The sequence below is a fragment of the Thalia democratica genome, chromosome 4, assembly GCF_965202585.1.
Source record: "Thalia democratica chromosome 4, ktThaDemo2.hap1.1, whole genome shotgun sequence".
NCBI lineage: Eukaryota > Metazoa > Chordata > Thaliacea > Salpida > Salpidae > Thalia > Thalia democratica.
In genome coordinates this window covers 40,341,435-40,367,623 of record NC_139168.1, presented here as the reverse complement: position 1 = coordinate 40,367,623, position 26,189 = coordinate 40,341,435, and the positions used below count along the sequence as shown (strand labels likewise).

Below are 26,189 nucleotides of genomic sequence, written 5' to 3'. Positions count from 1 at the left end.
ATGTGATTAGTGTTTCCAAACCTTTGCAATGTTCTTCAAACTTACATCTGATTTCTTTAAAGATCTAAAATCAAATTAAGTTTGAAGAACATTACAAAATTTTGGAAATACTAATCACATAATAGAACCTATTTTACATATCTTATTTAAACTTTTAGAAAGTACATTTGTCAAACTGTAAAGTACATACATCTGATTTTTTTAAAGATCCTAAATCAAATTATGTACTTTATAGTTTGACAAATGTTAGTTTGTATAAAACCAGTTTTGCTTGATGATTCAGGGGCCCAGTGGCAGTTACCAGTGATAGATTTAAAATAATCTAAATTAAACATTGCAAGATAGACCCTGTGTTCAACATACACTATAAAATGTACATAGATGAATTTATCAGTTTTATTTAAATAAAGTAGCTTTAATCACTGGCAACTAGTAAGTAAGTCCACATTTTTTTCATGGCGTTTAGTATAAGAAATAAAGTAAAATGTAACAAATTTAAATTGTTTGTAAGTTTTTTAGGTTCTTTTTTCTTAGTTCATTAGAAAAAACTTTATTAAAAAGTTCTGTTGGTGTAACATCTGAATAAATAGCGTTAAGATGGTTTTATTTTTACTTTAGTTTGTCATTTGTATAGAATCAATTGTTATCAAAGTATATAATTAAAGACAACTTCATCACAAATTTAGTCTTTAATAGTCTTATGTAATTCCAACAGATGCCGTACTAAGTATTAATAGCTATAGGGACTTATCTGATTTTCCAATATTATTTTACTTACTAGATGATTTCACATATTAAAACTCTAAACTTCTTTTCACATTTCTAAATTACTTTTAACTAAATCATTTTTTTCATAGGCAATTTTGTTATTGAATTGCTTTTTTATCTTACTTTTCCTTAAAACTTTAATTTCCTAAATTGAAAATCTCCATAAAAGATATTTTTAATCAATTTCTACCAAACTAATGATAAAAGTTCTACCCACACATATATAACAATTACAAGTAAACTAACTAGTTCTTTAAATTTGAAAGAAAGTTTATGTTTGAAAATAAGTTTAAATTTTCTTATAGAATTGGAGCATTGCTGCTCAATTAGCTTTCGATTTAAAAAACTTATTTGTTAAACTACTAGAATTAGCTTTTTATTTGAATATTCTACTTATGAACTCAAGCTGACTCAGCCTAGTTTATAGTAAACGAGACAATTTATTTATTACTAAAGTTGTTTTTTTACACTTTATGTGGTAGTAGTATTCTGTGAACTAAAGATATTTATTATAAATATAAATAATTTTTAAAAGATTTATTTTTATAGAAAACAAATAATATGAAATCCTTGTTATTACTAATTCTATTAGTATGCACTACAGTGTCATCTCAAGGTTAGTTTATAAATTTTTAGCTGCTTAGCTGCAATTATTATTTTTAAGTAGAAATTTTGTCAAGGAAATTAGATATATGTAAATGTTAATAACACTGTAATAAGTTTATTGTAGAATATTTGCAGTGTGTATTACTTTCATTTAAAAAACCTAAAAATTACGTTTAAAATTTAATTGTTTAGTTTATATATAATAATCTTAGCATTGGAAGGTATATTTTAAATGTATATATTTCAGATGTTGATAAGACACAGCAAATAAATAATTGCCAAGCACAGAAAAGTTGTGGTGATTGTATGTCTTATCCATATTGTGCATGGTGTACTGAAGTTGTTAGTTTTCAACTTGTTTTACTATTAAAATGTAAATCAATTAAAAGTTTTTGAGTGTTATACTAAATAGTTTATTATAAAATTTGTATAAGTTTTAATTTATAAAAATATTTGTTTGTACTTTTATAAAACTACAAGAAAACTACAAATATAATAAATATACTTATTACATACCGCAAAAAACAGTATTTTTAAAGCTTTGATAAATTGTGCATACTGATCAATGTCAAAAAAGGAAATGTACACACTAGCTTATGTACTTTAATTTTCTTTGAAAAAACTATTCGTATGTCAATTTTTTTAATTAGTTTTAATCTACAAAATTTTATAATAATCAAAGAGATGTATCACCAGTAAAATGTAATATCTAGGTTATTTTTATACAATATATATTGATAAATGTTTTTGAAAAAGTTTTTGTAATTAAGGATATAAAGGGATCTTAGTTTAAGATAAGATCATCTTAGTTTTTTATAAGATGATCTTATTGTGTAAAGTTTTGTTTAAGCTTTCAGACACTTTTTTACCGCTTAACTAAACACAAAGTAACTTTCAAAGTTTGTAAGTTAGGTGTTTTATAGAATTCAAAAAGACTGATTCAAAAAAAAATCTTCTTAGCTTTTTAAATAATATTTTTAAGCTTTTTTACAGTTAGTCTGTTACTACCATTAAAAAAGATGACTTGAAATATAATCTTTAATTTTAAAAAGAAGCTGTTTTATTTTTATTATACCTACTTATTTCTTTCAACATTGATATGTTCTAACTTTTCATATTTAAAATTAATTTTTTTGTTTTGAAATTTTTGCTAATTAGTTAAAAAAAAGTCAAGTTTAGACTTAAAATAAAATTACTGAAGAAAATTTTGCTGTCCAAGCCTTTGAAGCAGACACTTTTTAAAGCATATTACTATATTGCAAAAGTTAATTAAAATTCTTATTGTATTAAAAACTGACTTAAAATTGATAATTTGAGCTTTCATATTTTAACCCATGTTAATTAAAAAAAACCGTTTACCTCCTATGCCTTTCATTTATATGTTGTAGTTTGTTGTTTTAGTTTTAGTATAAGCTATCAACAACAACTTTAACCTATTTAAAAAGGAGTATTGTTTACAATAACAGTTTCAAAGTTTTGTAAATTAACAAAAATGTTGTTACTACAGAGCTATGCCAACTTTACAAATATTTTTGTACCTCGCTGTGATTTAAAAGAAAATTTAGTAAAATTTGGGTGCAAAGCTGACAATATTGAAGATCCTCGTTCTGATATTCTAAATGCTGGTTTGTTTCAAAAATTGATTTAGTTGGTCTCTTATAATATACATGATTTTTTATTGGCTTTACATTGTAACTATTTTCTCAATTAGCTAAAAGGCTGCAAGCTCAATTTAATTTAATTAATAAATAGTTTTATGCATCTAATTTGTTTTAAATTTGATGACATGAAAATTCTTTTAACACATTTAATCAATCCTTGAATTATTACCTTCTTTTATTTTAAACCTTCTGTTTTTACAAATAATAGTATAATTATTTGATGTAATATTAAACTATAGTATAAAGTGTAATCTAGTATGACTCTTATATGTGTTCATAAATATATGTACTTCGAAAGTTTTAGTACATGCAAATTTTTGTTTTAAATAATCTAAATTCCATAATAAATCTCTAACGAGTTATTTAGTAAACAGCTATTTCTTAGTTAAGAAAATTTGTTTTGTTGTAATTTAATGATTATTATAATTTTTTCATAAATAAAACTATATAACTTTTATATTTTTTATTTAACAACCAAAAACAATGGTTTTATTTTTACTAAAACTTTTCATTTTTACATTGTAACAGAAAACAAAGAGTTGTCAGAAGCTGGTAAGGAACCTGTTGGAAAAGCAATTCAGCTTCAACCACAAGTTTTAAATGTTACTGCTAGAGTCGGTGAGTTTCATTAAATGAAAATCGTTACCATTTAGTCATTGGTTTCAAAGCTTAAATCATTACGTAAACTTAATTTTTTTTAGTTTACTTTGAAAAATAATACGTTAATTCGCAATATAATATAATTTTTAATCTTAATTATAATCTTAAAACAAATTTAAGCCTTTCTCTAATGACTTAATTTTTTTTTGTATTTAGATTATAGTTTTGTTGTATGCATATTTTACTCACTTTAACTTATTGTTTAAGTGGAAGTATAAGTTAAAATAACTTAGATCTTTGCAAGTTAATAAAAAATATTAATCTTTTTTTAGTGCATACAGTTTTTATGTATTTATTTAGATGTTGAATATTTGTATTTTATGTATGCATTTTAAGACTACAATAAACTAATTATTTATATATTTATTTTATGCTTTAGCTAAGTAGAGCTGTAAATATCTTTATTCAATAAATTAATAAATCATATAATGAATTAATGACCAGATATTTTTGTGAGTATTTACAAAGACAAAAATAAATTTTATAAACAAATTTAAATTTAAGTAAAATTTTTTAAAGTCAAATTTTGTCAAATCAGACTTTTGTTTTTTGCTGGTGATATTATTTTTACGAAAAAGTTGAAACTGTATTTAAGATTAAAACCTTTAAAGTAAAAAGAATTTCAGTAATTAAAGTAAATCTATTTTCATTAATCCTATTTATGTGTTTTAGAAGCAATCTAAATTAAGTAATTAAAAATGTGTCTTTTCAATAAATTTTTTATTGCCTACCTAAGTTGATATTCTAAAATTAATCATTATTAAATAGTTTTTTAAAAATATTTTGTTTTATTTCTTAAATGTCTTTAAACTTGTCATCAAAGATTTTTTGTTGTATACAAGTAATAATTTTTAGCTAGCTTTCATAGTTTGCTTGGTATAAAAAATACTTTAAATATATACTCAATTTGACTATTTATATAATGCATCTTAAATTCCTTAAACTACATTATCAGGCGAAAAGATCAACATAAAAATCAAGTATAAACAATCTGAAGATTATCCAGTTGATTTGTACTACTTATTGGATTTATCACAGTCGATGAAAGATGATCTTGAAAATTTACGTGTCCTTGGTACTTTACTTGCTGAAGAAATGAAAAATATTACTAGAGATTTTAGGTATTTGATATTTATTTTTTGAAAAAATAATTTGCAAGTGTTTAGCTACGTACATCTTATTCTAACTCTATATAAGATTATAGGCTTGTATTTGTAATTTTTTTTAGCTTTTTTTGTTTATATACTTTTCAAACTATTTTTAGAAAATGGCTATATATAAAAAGCCAATTCTCAATAAGAACATTTCATTTTTTTAAACAAAGTCCTTAAAACTAGTTTAAGTATAGTTAGATATTTAAAGAATTCAAATATAATATTATAGTTTTATTAAACACTATCATCCAGATTGTTAGTAGTCAGTTTAATTATAGATTTATTAGAAAAAAAGTTTTACTCAGCTGTGCAGCCTTCAAATAACTAAGAAAAATAAGAGAAAATTGTTTTCAAGCTAAAAATTTTTTGCACACATATTTCTACTTAGCGAGCCGGATTGACCTACGTACTGTAAGCTGCATACTCCAAGACTAAATTCTAGCTTAATTTAAAAGAGAAAAATTAATTCAATGATGTTATGTTTTAAATTAAAACATGATTCAAGACTTTTTGTTCACCTTGTAGATGTTGTTACAGTGTTAAGTCAAAAAAAGTATAATTAAAAAAAACCTATTTTTCTTTTTAATTAAAAAAAAAATTCTACTTAATGTTTTACTTACTTGGTAAAATGAAAAGTAAATGTTTTGATTTTACTTTATTCTTTTTAACGTCTACTCACTATTTTTTTTATTTCAGACTGGGTTTTGGTTCGTTTGTCGACAAGACAGTCATGCCTTACATTTCGATGTTACCTGGAAAACTTGAAAATCCATGCCAATCAAACACTGCAGGTGATTCTGGTGAACGTTGTGTTAAAACATATGGTTTTCACAATGATTTACCATTAACTTCTGACACAAACCAGTTTCATACTAAAGTCAACGTTAGTTTTCTGCGTTTTGTGTGAAGTCATACGTAAATGATTTTTGAAAACTATGTTGTATGAAAAATTAAAAGTTTGAAATAAAAAAGTTAACTCTATATAAAACAAAAATTTAAATTAAAAAAAATATTGTTTCGTAACACCCTTTGATTAAAACACTATAAAAAGGGTAAAAATCTAAAATATAAATATAGTTTAAAAAGAAGTTTACTACATAATTGTTTGCGTACTTCAAAAGTTTTTCTATCAAAGTAACTACAATATGAAAAAAAAGCATATAGTAGGTCATAATTGTGTTAAACATTTTATTAATATACTTTTCATTTAAGTATAACTATGTAGAAAAGTGTATGTTTTCTTTCATTATGTAATATTAAAATAAGTGAAAAAACACTTACTGGTTCTAACTAAACAGATTTATATAAAAATTAGAATATTTAGAGCATACTTTGCCATGCTGTTATGAAGCTAATTTTCTTTCAGTTATTATTTTTTCTCTCATAAAAAAAGTACTACTCATTGAGGCCATATTGAACAGGCCATATTTGATGATTTTTGTCATGGCGTGAATGATTGAGCATCAATTAAACTTAATGTTTAAAGTAACACATAGCAACTTTCTGAAAAAACTTCAAAATTTTCTCATAACAAATTGCTGCCTACTTAAATATTTGTTTGTTTAATCCCACTAAATATTGACATCTCTAACATCACAACTTTTTACAGAAAGTAAACCACTCATCCAACCAAGACAACCCGGAGGGATCGCTGGACGCGATGATGCAGTCGATAGTGTGCGTTGATCAGATCGGTTGGAGGAAGGAGGCCACCCACCTGCTCCTCCTTTCCACCGATGCCAACTTTCACTTTGCTGGAGACGGCAAACTCGGCGGCATCGTTCTGCCCAACGATGGTAAATGCCACCTTGACTCCAACGGCTTCAACTATGAAATGTCAAACAAACAGGTTTTTTTTCTAAGTTTGTGTTTTATAAGCTGCTTTTACTATTGCAAACTTTTAATGATAAAAGTCTTTGTTGTTTTCAACTTTGGATAAATCGTATTAAAGCCATAAGTTATGTTTTCTACTAAAAAAAGTTAACAATACATATTTTTACAGTTAATGCAAGCTAAAAGTTGGTATTGAAGTAATTACATATAGAGTAGGATATAAAACACTGATTTAAAGTATACTTACTAAATATTTGAAGAGCTTTTTTCCGGTGCATAACTTACTAAAAATATATAACAGAACACATTTCATTTTAAATTTATTTAAGTACTTTCAAATAGGCCTCGTCAGAAATTGTTTCCTATTGAATTTGAATGAATACAAATTGAAATAAAATTATACTGAAGTTTAAAGTTTTAAGATATAAAATGACGTAATAATCAAAAGTTAAAATTAAGTAAGTGCTAATGTTAAACAAATTTGGTATACTAATAAAACTCGGTAGAACTAAAACAATCTAAATAAAAAAGCGAAAAAATTTTAAATTAAAAGCCAAGTTTTCAGCTCTGTTCATTTAAGAACAGTTTTGTATACTGATCGACCTCTGAGTGGAATTTACAAAGATGTTTCTCCCACCCATGAAAAAAGTAACATCATCTATAAATTTAGTTGTCACTGTGGTAGTGACTACGTGGGAAAAACATCTCAAAGGTTTCATGTAAGAATCGATCAACATGTTCCGAAAGTTTTGAAAAAGTGGTTTGATGGCCGTTCTGAGAAACCAACTAAAAAATACTTCTCGGCGATTGGGCAGCATTTGTTGGACAATCCTGAGTGTGTTAAAAATTATAAAAAGGACAATTTTTCAGTCTTAGTGAGAGCGGAGAACTCTTTCCAATTGCATATTCTGGAAGCTTTATGTATTCAATCTTTAAAGCCCAGTTTATGCAAGCAGAAAAAGTTTGTTTACCAAACTAGACTTTTTAAATCCTTATATTAGTAATTTTAACGTAATTAGTTTCTTGTTTAAATTTATTTTTAAGCATAGTTTTAATTTAAAATTTTTTCGCTTTTTTATTTAGATTGTTTTAGTTCTACCGAGTTTTATTAGTATACCAAATTTGTTTAACATTAGCACTTACTTAATTTTAACTTTTGATTATTACGTCATTTTATATCTTAAAACTTTAAACTTCAGTATAATTTTATTTCAATTTGTATTCATTCAAATTCAATAGGAAACAATTTCTGACGAGGCCTATTTGAAAGTACTTAAATAAATTTAAAATGAAATGTGTTCTGTTATATATTTTTAGTAACTTACTAAATACTGTTACTCAATAAATTTTTAGATTACTAGAAATCTAGTATTATTGAAAAAATAAGGTTTTAATTATTATAAGAATTGATATGAACTTCAGATTTTTTGTAATTTGTGCTTATTATCAAAAGTTTAGCTATTAAAAAAAAAAAAGAAATAGAAAGGTTAAAAGTATTTTTAAATTTTCAGGACTATCCTTCAGTAGGTCACTTGGTGCAAAAGATATCGGAATACAACATACAACCAATATTTGCAGTAACTTCAGATACTAAAGATACATACGATGTTTGTTACACCTATTTTAAATATATATGTTTTCTTAACTATACTGAAAATTAAAAAATTATTTATAAGTTTTTGATTAAAAGTTTTTTATACTTTTTGGGATATTTTCAGTAAGTTTTCCTTGTTAGTTATTTAACAATGAAAATAAAATAAAACAATTCATGTATGATTAGTTTTCTTTTTCGTCTTCAAAAAACAAATACGTAATTATAAGGACTGTAGAAACCATTTGCAATGATATTTGAGATATTATTAAACCAATATTTTAACATTTGTTTATTTAAAAAGTACTTCAAAAGTTTTTAATTAATTTTTTTACATACTTAATTATATTTAATAAGGTTAAAAATTTAATTAATAGTCAACTCTTTTTTTATATTAAAGCGTATAAAAACCTCATATATATGAAAAGTTTTAACTAAGTAAAAGTTTTATTTACATTTAAACTTCTATAAACAAATGTAAACTGACAAGTACTTACTCTATTTTTTATAACATCAATATTAAAAATAAATATTTTGTTTCATAATATTATTGTTTTTATATATATTTTAAACTTTTGTTGTTTAAAAAGACATTCCTTATAACATTTATAATGAAAAAAAGTTATACATTAAAAAAGCTGCTATAGACGTAGTAAAATTTTGTTCCTTAGTGAATACATGTTAATTAAATAATTTCTACAGAAATTTTCAGCAATGATACCGAAGTCAGTGACTGCTGAATTAACCAAGAATTCATCGAATGTGATAGACATTATTTCCACTTCTTATAAAACTCTCAGAGAAAAAGTACGTTTGATTTACTGTTTGTTTTGCTTTACTTTGAGTTTTGTATAAAATCAAATGTACTGTTTATTCACATTTGATTTAGGTTCAAAAAATTCAATGGATATTGGATAAACTGTTTGTTTTTATATTTTACCTTTATACTCATATAGTAACAAATAGATTTATTACTGAACACACATTAATTTCAGTAGTAATAAAATTAACATTTTTTCAACTATACTATTAATATGTTTTATAAAGTTTTTGCCAGTTACTTGTTATGATTAAATTTAAACCGCTCGATACATAAAATCATTATTACAAACGCTCTCAGCATCTTTCAGTGCACAACCTTATAAGGAAGTTGTCTGTACCGAATTATTTCGTGAAAAGTTACACATTTATTTTTAGGAGAAACTTTCGTTGTGTAGCATGCGGTTATAAAAGCTATGCGGAATATAAATATTAAACTTACTATTTTAGAATATATACTTTCAAGTAGTTAACAATTAAAGACATAAAAGTCTTCCATATATATGACTTTAGAGTAAATAGAGGTAATAAAGAGAAAGTATAAACTTAATAACAAAAATCTATAGTATATAGTCTATTGAAATGGTCTACTAGATAAAAAAAGACTATAAGCATATAACGATGAAGTAGGTTTTAATTTAATTGTTATTAATTAGTTTTTTGTAAGTCAGTTAGTAAATTAATTTTAAAATAACACCAATTTTTAAAACTTAGTTATAACGATTAGTAGGATAATGTTATTATTATTTTATATCATAGTGGCTGTAATGATTAAAACAAATTGTTTAGTTGCTAATTTTATAAGCTTAAATATATATTATTTAATAAATCTCAGAATGTTTTTATTTTTTATTTCTAACTTACTTATTGAGTACTACTTTAATATTTTGTTAAAAAAAGTCAATATTGTCATAAATATAATTAATTTTTATTAGCTAGCTAGCATAAAATTATTGAAATAGTTTTTTTTTTTTTTTTAATATACAGTTTGCATCTAAGTAATTTTACTTAAAGTTTTTTTTTTTTAATTTATTTTAAATGCTTCTGAATTGAAATAAAAAATGAAACTAAGATTATATTTGTATTTTTAAATACTAGGTTGTATTGGAGTTTGGCCAAAATATACCTGAACAAATAACAATTTCAAATAAAAAGTCGTTTTGTGCTGATGGTAAAACTTATGATGGATTGACATGCAATCACATGAAAGAAAATGATGAGGTAAAATATTAGTAGTTAGATCTGACAAAAATGATTATATTTAAGTTTTGTTTAGAAAAAAAACCTGAAATTGTTTGGAAGTTTCTTAGTACCTCTATATATAATTAAGGGTAAATTTAAAAGACCTTTCATTAAAACAAGTGTACTTTGCTTATGATAATTTTATATTGTGTAAGATTATCTATTTATTAGACTTTCCGGCTATCAAAACTTGGAAAAAACGTTTTGATCTTAGTACAAAAATTTCGTGATGTTTTACAACTAAATTATATATAATAAAATTAACAGGCTGAGTTTTCATTCGATATTACAATGAGCAACGATGAACGGCAGTGTTATGGGGAGCCGATCACGCTGGAGGTTAATGTAGCTGGCTACAGCAAAAAGGCTCTCGTTCACCTCAAACCTATTTGTGATTGTGGTTGCGCTCAAGAATCATCTGATGCCAATGAAAATTGTAATGGTCAGTTTCTTTTCTGGTAAATAATGAGTTGTATAGTTGAAAAAATCAAACCATGCTTTTATGTTTAATAAAACAAAAAGAACTCTTTTAAATGAAGCAAAAAATAGCCACTAGTCAGGTAATTTTTTTGGTTTTCGAGCTACGCCGAGTAAAAAATACAAATAATTATTCTAAAAGTAATTGTTTACTAGTAGTTAGTTATTATAAATCTATTATACAAACCAAAGAACATATTACGTTAATTAATATTCTGGCAACCCGAACGACAACAGAGTTGTTTCTTACCGAAACAAGATTATCACGTGATTACAGCTAAATAAATATTTTTGTTGACTTAGTTTACTTGTACTATTTACTGACCATAAAAGCATAAATGAAAAACGTATAATTAAACTAATAAACGTGATTAAAAAACGCGAGCAGGCCACGGTTTGTTCGAGTGTGGTACTTGCGTGTGCGAGCCGAAGTTCACCGGCCTGACATGCGGGTGCAATGAGGAAAACATACAAGCCGATGATTCCAACTGCACGCACCCGGATGGCGGGGAGCCTTGCAGTGGCAGGGGAGAGTGCCAGTGTGGAGTGTGCCTTTGCAAGTTTGTTTCACTGTTTCATATAATGAATGTTGGTAAAATAGCTTTTATGACAATTATAAAATATTTTATGTTAGTTCGACTGAAGAAATGGCTGTTTGGTTTTAAGTTAAACTATAAATTAATGATTCAAAATTGAAACTGTTATGACCTGTGTTTGTGCCTGTATAATAAGTTGATTGGTCTGAAAGTTAACGTTATTTAAATATTGTCTTTAAAACAAATGTGTTTCTATTTTTGATTTAATTACTAATGTTCGTTTGATTTAATAGCGTGCCTTGTCAAAATTTTTAAGGAGTTTTGTAGTACAGGGTTTATCAACCTTGAATAAATAAAAAAATTATAGTCATTTTTTTTGCTTTGTTTTTGTAATTATATACTTTTTAATAAAACTGCAGCAGCTTAATTTGGTAAAATACAGCTCACTAAAATATATCACCCAGAAAATTTCTTATTTAATCTTGTAATAGTCCAATAACTTTTGCACAAGGTTTTAAATATTTTAAAACCAAACAAAAGAGGCAAAAAAAAGAGACATTTTTTCAATTTAATCACTAAAACTACTTCTTTAAATTAATTTATTTAGAAATGTATTTCAAATTCGTGTTTATATTATAACATTTATACAAATTATAAGTATACTCAAATGAAAATACTTTTAATTTTTTACAAGTAAGTATTTTAAGTGTAGTATTAAAAAAGACATAAAAACTTCCAATTTCTCTATAGTATTTTTTTTCTTTAATATACTTAATACAACTTATTTAAACTATTTTAGATAAACATTGTTTTATAGATAACTTCGTGAATGAATAAACTCCTGTTTTATATAAGTTAAATATTCTATATAAATGTACGATATTTACAATATAAAGATTGCCATGAAATAAGTTTTATAATGAAACATTTAAGACTTAATGCTATGTAATTTTTATTCAAATAACAAATATTTAAAGCTTAAAAGTTTTATTTGAGATTTTAAATACTAAGATTTTAAATTTGATGCACAAATTTTTATCATTTTCAAAGAGTCTCCAAGTATGTGTAATACACAAAAGATTACCCTTAAAATAATAAAGATTAGCATTTGAATATAAATTTAAATCTTTTTTCTCACAAGTTTATTAATTATCTTTCTATAGAAAAATTAAAGTTTAATATCAAACTTATTTCAGAAAAAGAATTACTTTTAGACCTATAATATTGTTATTGTTTGGAATTTGGAAAAACCTAACTTACACAGAAGCTTGTATTTGTTTTTAAAAACTAAAAAAGACTTAAAGTTGTAAAAAAATAAATTTTTATTTATGAATATTTTTATAATCAGTTAAGATTTAAGTTTTTGTAATCTTAAACAGAATGAATTTATTAAAGTATGAAACATTAAGTTTTTAATTCAAGCTTCTGTGAATTTTCAACTAATGCCAAACTAATTAAAATAAAGCTAACTATATAAAGCTATAAATTCGTTTTTGTTTCTTTTGTTATGCTTTAAAACATTAGCCTAAAATTTTTCAGTTCAACTTCTCATAATAACTATTATCTTTGCTTAATTTACTTGAATTTTATAATATATAAATAATTAAGTCTTTACGTTTGCAAAACTAACTCATGACTATTTATTATAGAAAAAACTAACAACACATTTATTGTTTTTCAGATAAGTTTAATTTTTTATCAATAAATAACTATTTATAGCAGAGTTTAAATAAAACACAGTTTTTTAAGTTTGAAACTCATTGAGAAAATCTTAAACCAAAGATTTCAGTTTCTTACTTCAGTTTTCTTTTTGGTTTAGTTACTTTTTTGCTTCCTTTTTTGGAGTTAGTTTTAGTTGGCATTGCCCTTTTAGAAGTTTTTAAAGTCGAACAATTTGCCTTAACATTGCTTTGTTTGCTGACACTAGATTTCAGAGATTTAGTTTTGAGTTTCTTTTCAGCTCCGGCTTTCCAAACACCTCTTTCTAATATTTTGGCCTTACCAGCTTTTCTGAGCTCGAGCAGTGCCTTTTGCACTCTAGCAGGAGTACTTCCACCTTTTATCACGCCAAAAGTATCTCTTAAGTAATGGTAAAGCTGAGCTTTATTCATGCCTGGATCACTTTTTTTCTTACCATACTTATTCAGACCTCGCTGGATCATTTTGACGAATGGAGGGTGGTGTTTTGTTACTGCTGTTGAGTATTTTACTCGTTGGCGCTTTGATTCTAGGTTCGGTTGCTCGACCGCTGCATTCGCTTTTTCCGTTGTAGGAATATTTGCTGAAACTGCAGGCGAACTCTCCTTGTTTTCTGTTTGACTGGACATTTAAAATTATTCTTTTGCAAAATCTTTATACAAGCGCTGCTCAGAAATGATCTGAGTTGTTATGCATTCTAAATTTTCTAAACTGAGTTTAAAAATTATTACGTCACTATGTTTTTCAACTTGTTCGCGATTAAAATTAGTAAAACATAAGTTTTTTATGAAATGAATTTTACTTTTATAGTTAGAATAACAGAATAGTTTAGGAATATGTTTAGTAGTTATAAAGTGTTTCTATGTATTGCAAAATTCAATTAATATTGTTTCTTATTTGCCTTGTTTTTTGTTCTTCCTATATTATAAAAATTATCTTAAATTTTAATTAACAAAGTGTTATCTTGATGCCTAATACATTATTATAAGTTTTGAGGTTAGTTAATTAAAAATAATAATGTTAATTTCATTTGCTTGAAAACGTTTTTTTCTAATTATATAAATTTTAAATTTGTTGCACTGCGGAAACAGCTCTTCAAATAAAAGTAAAGCTTCTTTTATCATATAACCATTTGAATCCCGTTTAAAACAATAGATAAAACAATTTTTAATACGATATTAAACCGTTATCAACAACTGCGTAAGGTTGAGTAATTTAGTTTAAAATCTTCTTAGAAAATTTATTTAAATATTTGTTTTAATGATTATCTTGATATGGTTTCCTCTATCCATTTGTAGATATTTCGAAATTTATTATTTTTTCACAAGTAGTTTATTAATTTGAGACAAGTAAGTTAACAAAGTTTAACTAAGGATCTAAGTATAAGACTAAAAAACTTGTTTCAACTGAAAAAATACTTTATTACATTGTGCTTAAAAGTTAAAATGTTTATATTGTATAATCTCATAATAAATTTGAGCAAAAAGTTATTAGTTTTTAGATGATCAATATTAATGAGGTGTAAGTCTAAAACTTTTTAGAGCTCAGCAATTACCTACAACAGTTTATCGTCGTTTGTTAATTAACCATAATACAGCTGTACTGAAATTAGTTGCTTTAGACCTTTTTTCTGAGATCTGGATTGATTAAAACAAGATCAGGGTCGTATTGAATTGAAAGGGCATTGACTCAATTAAAAAAAAAAAAAACTTTTTAAGTAAACAAACCAAATTTGTAATAAAAATCCACTGAAGATTAAGTAATAAGCAAAGTATCTTACACAAACATTTTGTTATAAGACATTTTTAAGTTTTTTTGAATGTTTTTTATTGTTAAATCAGTTGACCTTTGATTTTTTTTTAATGTTCGATAATTAAGTTGATTGAATTGAATGTCAATAAACTAGAATTTATCTATTTAATTTACTTAATTATTAACTAAAACCTAATAATTCGTAGTGGATATGTTGCAGAATTATAGTAGAAGAGTTATTGTTTTGCTTTACTTAAAATTTTCCGCATCCGCCCGGATCGTGATTTGGAAATACTCCTAATTTGTATCACTAATTTAACTGCAGAAAGTTTAATCTTAATATGTGTTCATGTAAAATAGTATTTTTGTGTATGAAAACTATTACAATCTGGTAGACGCAATAAGCAAATACTGTTCGTGAAATGAAAGCATATTTGATAAATCACCAAGTATGAAAAAGTAATTGCCTGCTAACGCTTAAATACATATATAAACTAAACTTGGATATAGTGTTCATTTATGTTAAATTTAAAAAGCAATAACTTGTAGCTTAAAATTTATGTTTAATTTTATGAATATCCAGTGATCAATAAATTAGTTTAGTAAATACCTAGTTCAAAGTAAACTTTTTTTTGAAGTTTTGTACTTGAATAAAATCAAATGTTGTAAGTAATTTAAAGGGTTATATAAAATAGTGTAAAACAAATTCTACAGTTCGGGACCTGAGCGAAGATTCGATGGTAAGTATTGCGAATGTGATTCGAACAATTGCCCAAGATTTAATGGAAATGTTTGTAACTGTAAGTTGTTTCGTATAATGGGTACAAAAAAATATATATTTTTAATACAGTGTGTCTTTAAAATTCTTTTAAATAAATTAAATTTATGACTAATATGAAACATACTTGATCAACTACGCATTTAATATTTTAACATCCCAAAACTTGACGGATGTCACAAACAGCAGTTGAGTAACAAAGAATCGAAATGTTATTGTATTGCAGTGCACGGAACATGCAAGTGCAACGATTGCATCTGCGACGAAGGATGGAGCGGAGAGAGTTGCGATTGCTCCACATCCACAGACAAGTGCATCAACCCCGATATCACAGAAGGAAACTCCACCGCCGTTTGCAGCGGAAACGGCGAGTGTGTGTGCAACAAGTGTCAGTGCAGCACCAACGAAGAAAGCGGCAGCAAGGTATTTTGTTTGAATATCGTCATCCGGTAGACTTAACGAAAATTCCGTTGGCTAGTCACAAAGCTGCTATTTTCTTTTAAAAATTGCAATGAGTTTATACAAATAACTTTCCAAGTTTATTTTGTTACTGTACTTAATTAAATGGTTGAAAAAAACCTGTGTTTCTGTTACAACTATAACTTAAAAGTTTTTGATGATTTCGAACAAATATACAATAAATTTATACGAAATAAGATCAACTTGAAAAATAAACAACGTTGACCCCTCTATAGTCTTTATATATTTAACATATATACTATTAAAATTTAAAGTCGTTAAACACTGATTAACTATTTACTATACTATTTCTTTACTAAACATTCTCTCTAAAACATTATGAAAAACATATGTTGGTAAACATTTAAAACAGATTATCAGAGTTGCCACAAAGTCAGGAAAATCAGGAAAAGAAAAGATAAAAGTCAAGAAAAAACTAATTTAAATTTTCGATAAAAAGTCAGGAAATTTGATATAGATATGCACTTATAAGAAAGAAAGTTTATCCTCACAAAAAACTGCATTTTGCTAATATCGTTTTTAAAAAAATTGGCTTATGCAATTCACCTTTTTTCAGGGTCTAATTGAATTTTTGGAATAAATTAAAAATTTTACAATTTTCGGTTATGTATTTTGAATTCATCTTAATTAAGAATTTGATTCAGGATTTTTTTTTAGTTCGATCTGTGGCAACCCTAATATAATAAGACCCACGATACCAAAAATGACTTCTTAAAAAAGGATTTTCCTTACTTTGAAAAATATCAGGCTAATTCGGTCAAAATCAAGCTAAATTAAAAAAAAAAAACGCGCACGAACCCTGTATATACTTATCAGCAAAGTTGCAAGATTGGCTTTGAGCATTATACCACCTAGTTACTCGAGCATAACATTTAAGTTAAAACAAACCGACTTTTAATACTAATTATTATTGTTATACATTTGAAAACTTTTAAATTCTGACAACCATGCTTCACAGCTTAATACTTTGCAAAAGGCTAAATAATAAACTAAAATTAAATCAAACAGTACAGAGGGTTGTTTTGTGAAAATGCCCCGTCAATTGCTTGCAATAATCGCAAGGATTGTTTTATGTGCAAGGCTTTCGAGTTGGGTGAATTATCAAAAAATGGACTCTGTGCGGCTAACTGCAGCAACTACGTATTAAAAGAAGTTGGTCTAATATAAAAACTATCATTTAGAATGTTTTGTTATGTAGTAAAAGTACTTTAAGTTATTTAACTGCAACTTGTTTCTAAAATGAGATAATAAATTTATTAAATTAGTATTTTGGAATATTTTGAACAGAAAATAAGTTACATATTTTTATTACTCCTGTATTAATTGTATTAAATTAAAACTTAAAATTATTTTCAAAAGTTTTATGAAGAACCATGAATTGATATTTAAAATACATGTCAGCTGGTACTTCCAAACTTTGTTTATAAACTAATGTGTCAGCTAGTTAAAAATTTTAGCTTAAAAAAGACGAGGCAGAGTCGTACGCAATAGACTGCGTTTTTGCTGATTATGACGATAATTGTGTTTATGAAACGTGGTTCAAGTATGTCGGCTCAGAAATCAGAGTTGAATACAGACCTGAGAAAGGTATGTAATTTGGTTAAACTTGTTTTGATACTAAGTTCTACTAAGATTTATTTGCTGGTTTTTAAAGTATGATAATGTTTTCAAGTTTTTAAAACTAATGATGAAACGTCAGCATAAGTATAACTTCATCAGTTTTAAATAAAACATATTTGTAGTTAATTATTATTACAGTGTGTAACGAATTCATTGACCCGACGTGGCTGATAATCGGGGTCATTCTAGCTGTGGTCGGTATCGGTATAGCTGCACTGCTCGTGTGGAAAGTCTATACTAGCATGAAAGATGCCAGAGAGTACAAGAATTTCATCAGAGAATCACAAAACGTCAAGTTCGAAGGAGTTAGTTTCAAATAACCTTCATAACAGTAATTTTTTAAAATGAGAACAAAATTTAATATAAATTCAACTCTATTTAAAAAAAACTTAACAAGAGATAGATTAGTAGTATTTCTAATTTTTTACTAAAATAGTTTACTACGCATAAAAAACTGACTTTCTTAAAGTTATGCATTTTTTATACGTAAATGGCTTTGTGCCAAGAAGAATTTTTACTTTTGTAAACTGTAATAAATAACACAATATTTGTTTTTTCACATAGCCGTAATTTATTAATTCTGTCAATATAGTTTTGGTTTGAACTAATATAAAACCTTACTGACAAAATTTTTATTGTAATGGATTAAAGAATGTTAGTAGGAATTTAAATTACCTCATTTATTAAAACATAGTTATCTGGGACAAAAGCAAAATGTTTAATTTACCACGGTTTTACCTAAACCAAATTTTATAACTAGTAGAACAGCTACTTCCAATATAAAAAACTTAAATTATTTTCATTTACTTTAGTGTTTTTTGGTTTGCTAACAGTTTAAAAGAGCGTTTAATCTGATTATCATTTATTTACTGTCCTTTTGTAGTAATAAAATATTATTTAATGTTCAACATGTAATATTTTTTCAGGGCTTAAATCCAATATACAAGCAAGCTACATCGACATTTCAAAATCCCACCTTCACGCCTGGCAAGCCTTCATCATCCAACATGTGATGTGACGTCACAAATAGAAAATATACATTTTCTCAGATATAGTATGGCGGTACTTATGCTATGTCATTTTAGCATTCAGACTTGGTACTTTGCAAAACGTCCGATCCATATTAAGTTAATGTTTTGAAAGGTGCTTGTTAGTTTTGGATTAATTATTTTAAAGCTATAGATATTTAGGTTGTTGTTTTGTATTTGAACTAAAATAAATTAATTACAAACCATATACGATATTTCTATCAAGTATGTTTTTTGTGTCTAAACCTTTGCCTTTTTTAAAATCATGATTTTGTGTTTAGTTTTTCTATACTAATTTTATGAACACTAATGTGAACTTATTTGCTTTCGCTTTTGTGTTTAAACCGTTAATAATATAAACAATTTTTTAAAGGTATTGAAGCCTAATGAATTTTACTTTTAAAAATTATTTAAATTCTATTTTCAATGATCAATTTCAAGTTTTTTGTTTTAAACATTGGTACAATTTACAAAAACTGGTAGTTTTGATACACTTGTATCTTTAATGTAAAAAAATCCAAATTAATTTTTAAAACTAGTACAAATATGTAAATTAATTTTTGTACTCAAAAATATTTTATTTTTGTTTTACTCAATTTTTTTAATGAAATATAAAGCTTTGTAATTAATTTGAATATTGTTCTAAAATTTCAATTATCTTGTATGAACTTGAAAATCGTGTTACTATTCAATTTCGCAATTGACCTGTTTCTGTATTCAGTTTCTCTTTGACATATTTGAACTAATTTTTACATCACAATTTATTTGATGGTTGAACTCAATATAAAATAAAGTGTTAATGTATAAGCGCTTGATTTGTTATCACCATTAGGGATATTATATTTTAGTTTATATACAGGGTTGCCACTTTACCTTGAAAAACCTTAAGTTTGACAATTTAGGCAAAAAAAAAACTGAAATTTTAACAATTTTACATGTTCAGTAGTAAAATTTCGATTTGACTTCAAAAATCTATCATAAACAAAAAAAAATTGTCATCATCAATTTTTTTTTTTATTAAAAAACATATTTAAAGTATCTTTTCAATGTTTGTATACTATTTAAGACAGTTTCTTACCTTAAACTTAAGTTTAAACTAAAAATGTGTACTTTTGAAAACCTGGAAGAAATTTAAAAAACCTGAAAAATTTTTTGAAAAAACGAGTGACAACCCTGTTTATATGTAAATAAGTTATTTAAAATTAGTAGTTCCAGACAGAAAGTGAGAAAAGGTTGCGAACACGTATATAATTCCGAAGTTTTGATAATAACAGCATTTTTTTAACACTGATAAGAATTAAAAAAGCGTCAAAACAACTTAAAAAATAAAGCTGATTATACTTTATTAGTTTACTTACTTAAAAGTTGTATTTAGTAGTAGTTATATAAAAATATTAAGTTAAAATTTATCATTTTGCAATATCTATTAACTTTAAGCTTATATATGGTATTTATACTACTTTTCAAAACCTACAAGAAATTTCTCAAATAAATTAGACAACGCTGTAAAAGTTATTGAAATTCATACAAAAACAATACATATAAAATATATTTAACAACATCTTTGCTTATTATAAAAAAGACATCGGCGAAAGTCTAACAGAGTCTGGACTTTCGTATGCCGTAAGACTTCCTCAAGTTAACATAAAGGTTTAACCCTAACACTTTGATCATAAGATCATGCACTTAGGGTAGATCGAGACCCGGGTTTCGTTTTTTCTAAAACTTTCAGTCACCAATCTACAAACATTTTATCATGTTTTACCATGAATACTGGTATGATCAGTAATGACGACTAAGAACGGCAATAGTTGATAAACTATCACAAGTAAATTCATCCGACTTCAAAAACAAATTTAATTATAAAAGAATCCATTCATTTAAGTATAATATTTATAGGTCAGATAATAGCAGCATTTAGTAACTTCTTAAAAATGTTTTTTTGTATGTCAAAGTTAAGTATCTCGCAAAACTGTTTTGTAATCGAAATTAAAACAGTAGTACTGGAATTAAATTTTTTTTTTAATAAAATGTCAACTCTGCTTTAATTAGGTTTTAGTGTTTATAAACAGTATCAGATAGTCCTGTGAATTAATAAACACATTAAAACACTTCATCAGTAATTTTGTAAGAATTAAATAAAGATTTAGAAATAGCTGATATTTGTGAGAAAAATGTTTGCGTATTTTGATCCGTTAGATAAAACGTTATGTTCGATGAAATTTTGCTTTTGTATCTGAGTAAAGAGAGTACATTAGAAGTAATTTATATAGATTAAGACGCTTCAGAAAAACCAGTAACTAATTTAAGTTAAGACTCTAAATAAAAAGAGTTAAAAATAATCACGAGGGAATATATGCGTCGGTTTGATAGTTATATGTAAATATTCATGAGAAAATCAATACCTGACTTTAGTATATTGCACAAATCAGGTTTTCCCAAAAGGTTCATCCTTTATGTGCAATTTTAGTAATTTGGAGGCAATTACTAGCAAAGGGGTAATTTTAAAATTCTAAGCAGTCTTAAATCTGTTTATTTTTTAGCTTGCTCTTTCACCAAGTTCAACTTGTTTTTCAGCATTTAACCCTGAGGTAATATTTAAACCTTGGTTTTTCATACTGTGCGATATTAGGGGGCAATGAGTAGAAAATGGGCGAAAAATTAAATGTGTAAACAGCTATTAAAGGGAAGTGACTTATTTAAAGTTCCTGTCGAAAGGGCATTGATGAAAAAGAGTTTGGAAAACCCAGGTTTAAACCCAGAACTTATTATGTTACACTTTCTTATTGTCAATCGTGGTGTTTAAAGGCTACCTAACTATAATTAATAAAAATGTTGGACTGTATAGCTTCACTTAGAAAAATCTTAAAGGAATCTTATACTGTGGCTCTTTTTATAAAACAAAATGTCCTCTTATTGACTACTTAATTTATTATCTAAAATTATAATTAGTATTTATTTTAAACATACTTATTTAAGTTTTAAAACTTATATTCTTTATTAGCAGTTTTGGGTTAGTAAAAAGTAATTACAACTTATTATAACATTAAATTCTAAACATGTATTACTGTTGTTCAAAAAAAGTTATTTCCTTATTTTTGAGAACATTTACAAGTTTGACACAATAAGCAAAAAAAAAGCTCGTACTTTTTTACTTATATTAGTTATTTAAAAGTAAGCTTACTTAAAAAAATTGTGACAGTGTTTGGATTAGAATAGAGATCAGAAATATGTAGCCCGCAATGTATTTTTCAGCTTGAAGTTTTTTATATTATATTTTTTATTGAACGACAAAAAAAAGCGCTCAAAATATTTGGTTAAAAGACCTAGTGTACGAAAAAACCTTTCGGTTATCGAGTCGTACACCAATTGGATACATTTTGACGTCTTTTCCAGGATAAGACGTTAAACATGTTCAAGCTTGTTCTTAGTTTAAATGTGAGTAAAGAGAAGGGCTTAATTAAACATAATTTCAATACAAATTTGTGTCGAAAAGTTTTTCTAAACTTTTTAGTATAACTTCTCAATTTTAGTTACAAAGACTTTTAAAAATAGTTATTGATGATGGCAAAAGCTTATTAACAATTTAAACATTAAGTAGTTCAATTTAAGTAGCCGATAATAACTTTGGATCGATAAAAACAAATAGTTTTATAATTTATTCGAATAAACGTAAATACTACTTAAGTCTGCAAAATATTAAAAGTGAAATTGTACTAAAATATATTTATAGACTCTTTAATAATGTAAAAGCACCACCAAAGACTTTTAATTACTGAAAACAATGTTTTATATCATAATCTTGCTATTAAAAATTTAAAAAACAAAAAATCTATTAGATAAATAATTTGACAGAAAACATTATATTGTGTCCAAAAAGAAAAAAACATTAGTTTAGTTTGAAGAAAATTTCTGTCAAAGTTTTTTTTAATACCTTAATACTTTAAAGTAACCTTTTGTTAACAAACGGCGAAAAAAAAAATTATAATTTATTAAACGACAAAAAAGACGCTCAAAATAGTTGGTCTTAGAACCTTGTGCACGAAAAACCTTTCGGTTATCGTATCGCACACCACGGATATCTTTTAATGTATTGTTAAGGACAAAATAGGCTTATATTAGTCACTTGATATATACAAGTTCTTTTTGTGACGCAAAAGAGCTGTACCATAAATTTAAACATATCTCATTGATTCATTACAGTCAAGACTCAAGCAAAAAGAAGCAAAATTTAACAAAAAAAATAAATTAGGTCTCTAAATTTAAACTATTGTTGAGTTGAATTATTTTTTACTTTCCCTTCTTAAAATCATGTTATATATTTTGATTTTTTAAAAACAAATACAAATATATCAACTTTTAGAGGATAAATAATGTAGAATACTTTTTCAAGACTCTAATTAGCAAACTAAGTTTTGGTCAAAGACCTCGTTAGAACTTATATGAAATTTAAAAAAATTAAAACAATTGTTTAAGTACTATTTTCAATGATTGTTAAATATATCTTAAAAAATTATGTCAGAAAATATTAACATTTTATCTGTAGAGATACAAGCAAACAACTATTTGATTTAGTTTATAATGAGTTAAATTAGAAAGCAAATCATTAAGAATATGCTAACTCATTATTATAAACTTAAAAGTTCTTTGATGGCTGAAAACCGTTAAACAGAAGCTAAACAGTCTTACTTTTTTGCTTTTGATATTTTATATACTTCTTATTATATATATCATTGGCATTTATTAAAACTAAAATTTAAAAAATCTTTTTTTCTGTAGCAGGTAAGGTAGCCTTCATAATCAATAGTTTAAATAGAACAAAACGCTTGAGACCAGCATATCTTTAAATATACATGGATATTTTGACTGTTTACTGAAAAAGTATTTAAAATATTACGTAAAAGTTATAAAATAGTAAATTAAATTCTATTAAAAAAAAACTTTTTTATATACATAAAACTTAAATTATTATGTACTGTGCAACAAATACCTACTTTTTTGATCTACTTTGAAAAGTTTTAAACATTTTTTTATAGTTGATTTAGATTACCTTTGAAAATTAGTAGTTTAAATAAAAAAAACAAAGCTTTGTTCATACTTGTGAGCGTAATAATTAGTGTTCATAATAATTTAATTAAACTACTCTCAAATTTGTAAAACCAAAATTCAATAAAAGTTTAAACACTTTTTTATTAGTTGAAAATGTTTTAGCTCTAACTATGTTTTTACTAAAAACTACTTCAGTTTTAAAGATTACAAGTTACTAAAAGTTAATATAAAAAATTAATTTACGTATCTTAAAAAAGAAATTATCATTATTCCTTTTTTTAAACTTCCTTTATTTTCTGTTTGATATTATTACCCATGAACTTTTGATTAAATAATTTTTAGTTACATTATGTTGCTACAAGATACAGGTATAAGTTCTTATAGTTTTTTTTAAATAATATGCTAATAAAATACATTAGTTTAAAAACATTGCTTATGTTTCATTTACAAACTAGATATATTAGACTATTTTTTTTCTAAATTAGGAAATATCATTACTTTAAAGCTTCACTACTTTTAGATTTTTTAAATAACATAAATTTATCTTAACAAAGACCCAATTAAACTTGTTTATCAGGTAGTTTACAGCTTATGGTCAGTATTCAGTGCGCCATGCATAAATGTAAGTCTTCGATTCATTTTAAACCTTGAAAGCATGAAAAAAAAGTATATTAATAAAAGTATTTAAATACACTTGTTGTTTTAATTTATATTAAGCAATGTTGTTAATACTATGACTATTAATATACTACTACTACTAAATTATAGTTATAATATTAGTAATATTACTTAATATAAAATAAGGCAAAAAGTGTACTTTTAAAACTTTATAAAAGTACTTTTATTATTTTACTTATTTTGTATCCATGCTTTTTAAGCTTGAAATAAGTAACAGATTTGTAAAAACAACTGTTGTTTTACTTTTTATTTGATAAGGTTACTAATCTTGTGACTATTTAGTTCCTTATTTTAATTTGAATATAGTTTTTTTTTTGAAATTCAAACTTTCAAAAAACAAAGCATCAAACAAAACATATAATAAAAAAAAACCAGCTAGTTATTTGTAAAGTTCTGTTTGCCACTGCCGTAGAATATTTCAGCCTTTAAAAAATGTATATAGTTGTTAGCATAAATCTAGTATTTTATTATCAGGTTTAATTTTATCAAAAATTGCGCCAATGAGAAAATGACATTCTGAAAGATAAAAGTGCTTTATTATAAATAAAAGCGTGATAGCAACTTGTTAGCGAATAAATATATACAAATGTTGCAAAAAGAAAACAAAACCCACGTGATCAACATGAGGTGTTACGTCACATTTGTTGTTTTAGAGAGAGTAAGCTTATGTATTTTTAGAAATCAATAGTTTGTACGTTATAGCGCCACCTAGAAAAATTTTAAACGCTGAGCTGTGAAATATAAATTGCTTTACAACCAATAATTTACTTTTGTTGTTTATTTTTTAAAGAAAGCATATTACATTTTGATCTTAAAAATAAAATTTCAAAAATTTATATTAAAAATTTATAAATCTATAAAGCTAGTTTAGTTTAAAGGCTTTTTTGAAGCAAGTTTTTTTTATAGCAGTAAAAATGAAAATGTGACATAAAAACTTAATTACATTGCAGCAAAATTATAAATTATACAAAACAATTAACATATTAACACAAAGAGATTTATAAAAAAGTTTAAATAGTTACTTGTTAAGAAAAAAAATGTTTTGTCTTACTATTTAAATAGTTTAGTTTAGGAATTACTAAACGCTGTCCAGTTTACTTAAAAGTTTAAAATGTTTCTTTGTTTTAAGTTACCTGAATAAAGTTTTAGAATATGATGAAATAAGAAAATATTTAAATAAAGCTACAAAAATGTTAAAAATCTACAAAAAACAAAGAAATATTCAATACTAATAAAAAAAAGATTTAAAACATCTGTCTTGCTTATTTTATTTTTAAACTACTTGTGTTTACTTCATTTAAAACAATTCATACAAGATAGTTTGTTTTTTGTTTTTGTTTTATAAAGCCGTTTTAAGTTTTTATTGTAAGAGTTATTGTAGGTAGGTGAGCATTTTTTGTAAGTTTTTTAAATGTCAAAACTAACCTTTTAATTATATTTTTATAGAAATATTTTTATATTTATTTATAAAAAAGTAAATTATTTTTTTAATTTGAAAGTTCATATTATTTTTTTCTGTTAATTTGAAATCAAAATACGCGTTAACTAAAAGGTTTTACTACATGTTTAAAATTTGCTCATAACTTTATATTTCGATTTTATTATAGTTTCAATAATTTGAATCATCAAAATAAATTTTGATAAAAAATGTTTAGAATTTTGTAACATATATAAGTTGGTGAAAAATACTAAAACTTCTAAAGGGTCAACAAATAAGTTTAATAAAACTTGAAAATAATCGTTTTTTAGCTTAGAATCT

General features: G+C 25.2%; 1 protein-coding gene across 1 annotated transcript; it reads left to right on the top strand.

Annotated features, from left to right (window-relative positions):
• Positions 1 to 1,300: 1,300 nt before the first annotated feature.
• LOC145835044 (integrin beta-1-like) lies at positions 1,301 to 19,335 on the top strand. The gene is made up of 18 exons (XM_082942581.1): positions 1,301 to 1,384; positions 1,622 to 1,716; positions 2,882 to 2,999; positions 3,564 to 3,653; positions 4,651 to 4,816; positions 5,546 to 5,732; positions 6,459 to 6,698; positions 8,194 to 8,289; positions 8,976 to 9,080; positions 10,191 to 10,313; positions 10,602 to 10,776; positions 11,200 to 11,371; positions 15,512 to 15,597; positions 15,802 to 15,998; positions 17,064 to 17,207; positions 17,513 to 17,642; positions 17,814 to 17,980; positions 18,602 to 19,335. The coding sequence occupies exons 1-18, from the start codon at positions 1,330 to 1,332 to the stop codon at positions 18,686 to 18,688; spliced, it is 2,433 nt and encodes an 810-aa protein (XP_082798707.1). The 5' UTR covers positions 1,301 to 1,329; the 3' UTR covers positions 18,689 to 19,335.
• The last annotated feature ends 6,854 nt before the right edge of the window (positions 19,336 to 26,189 follow it).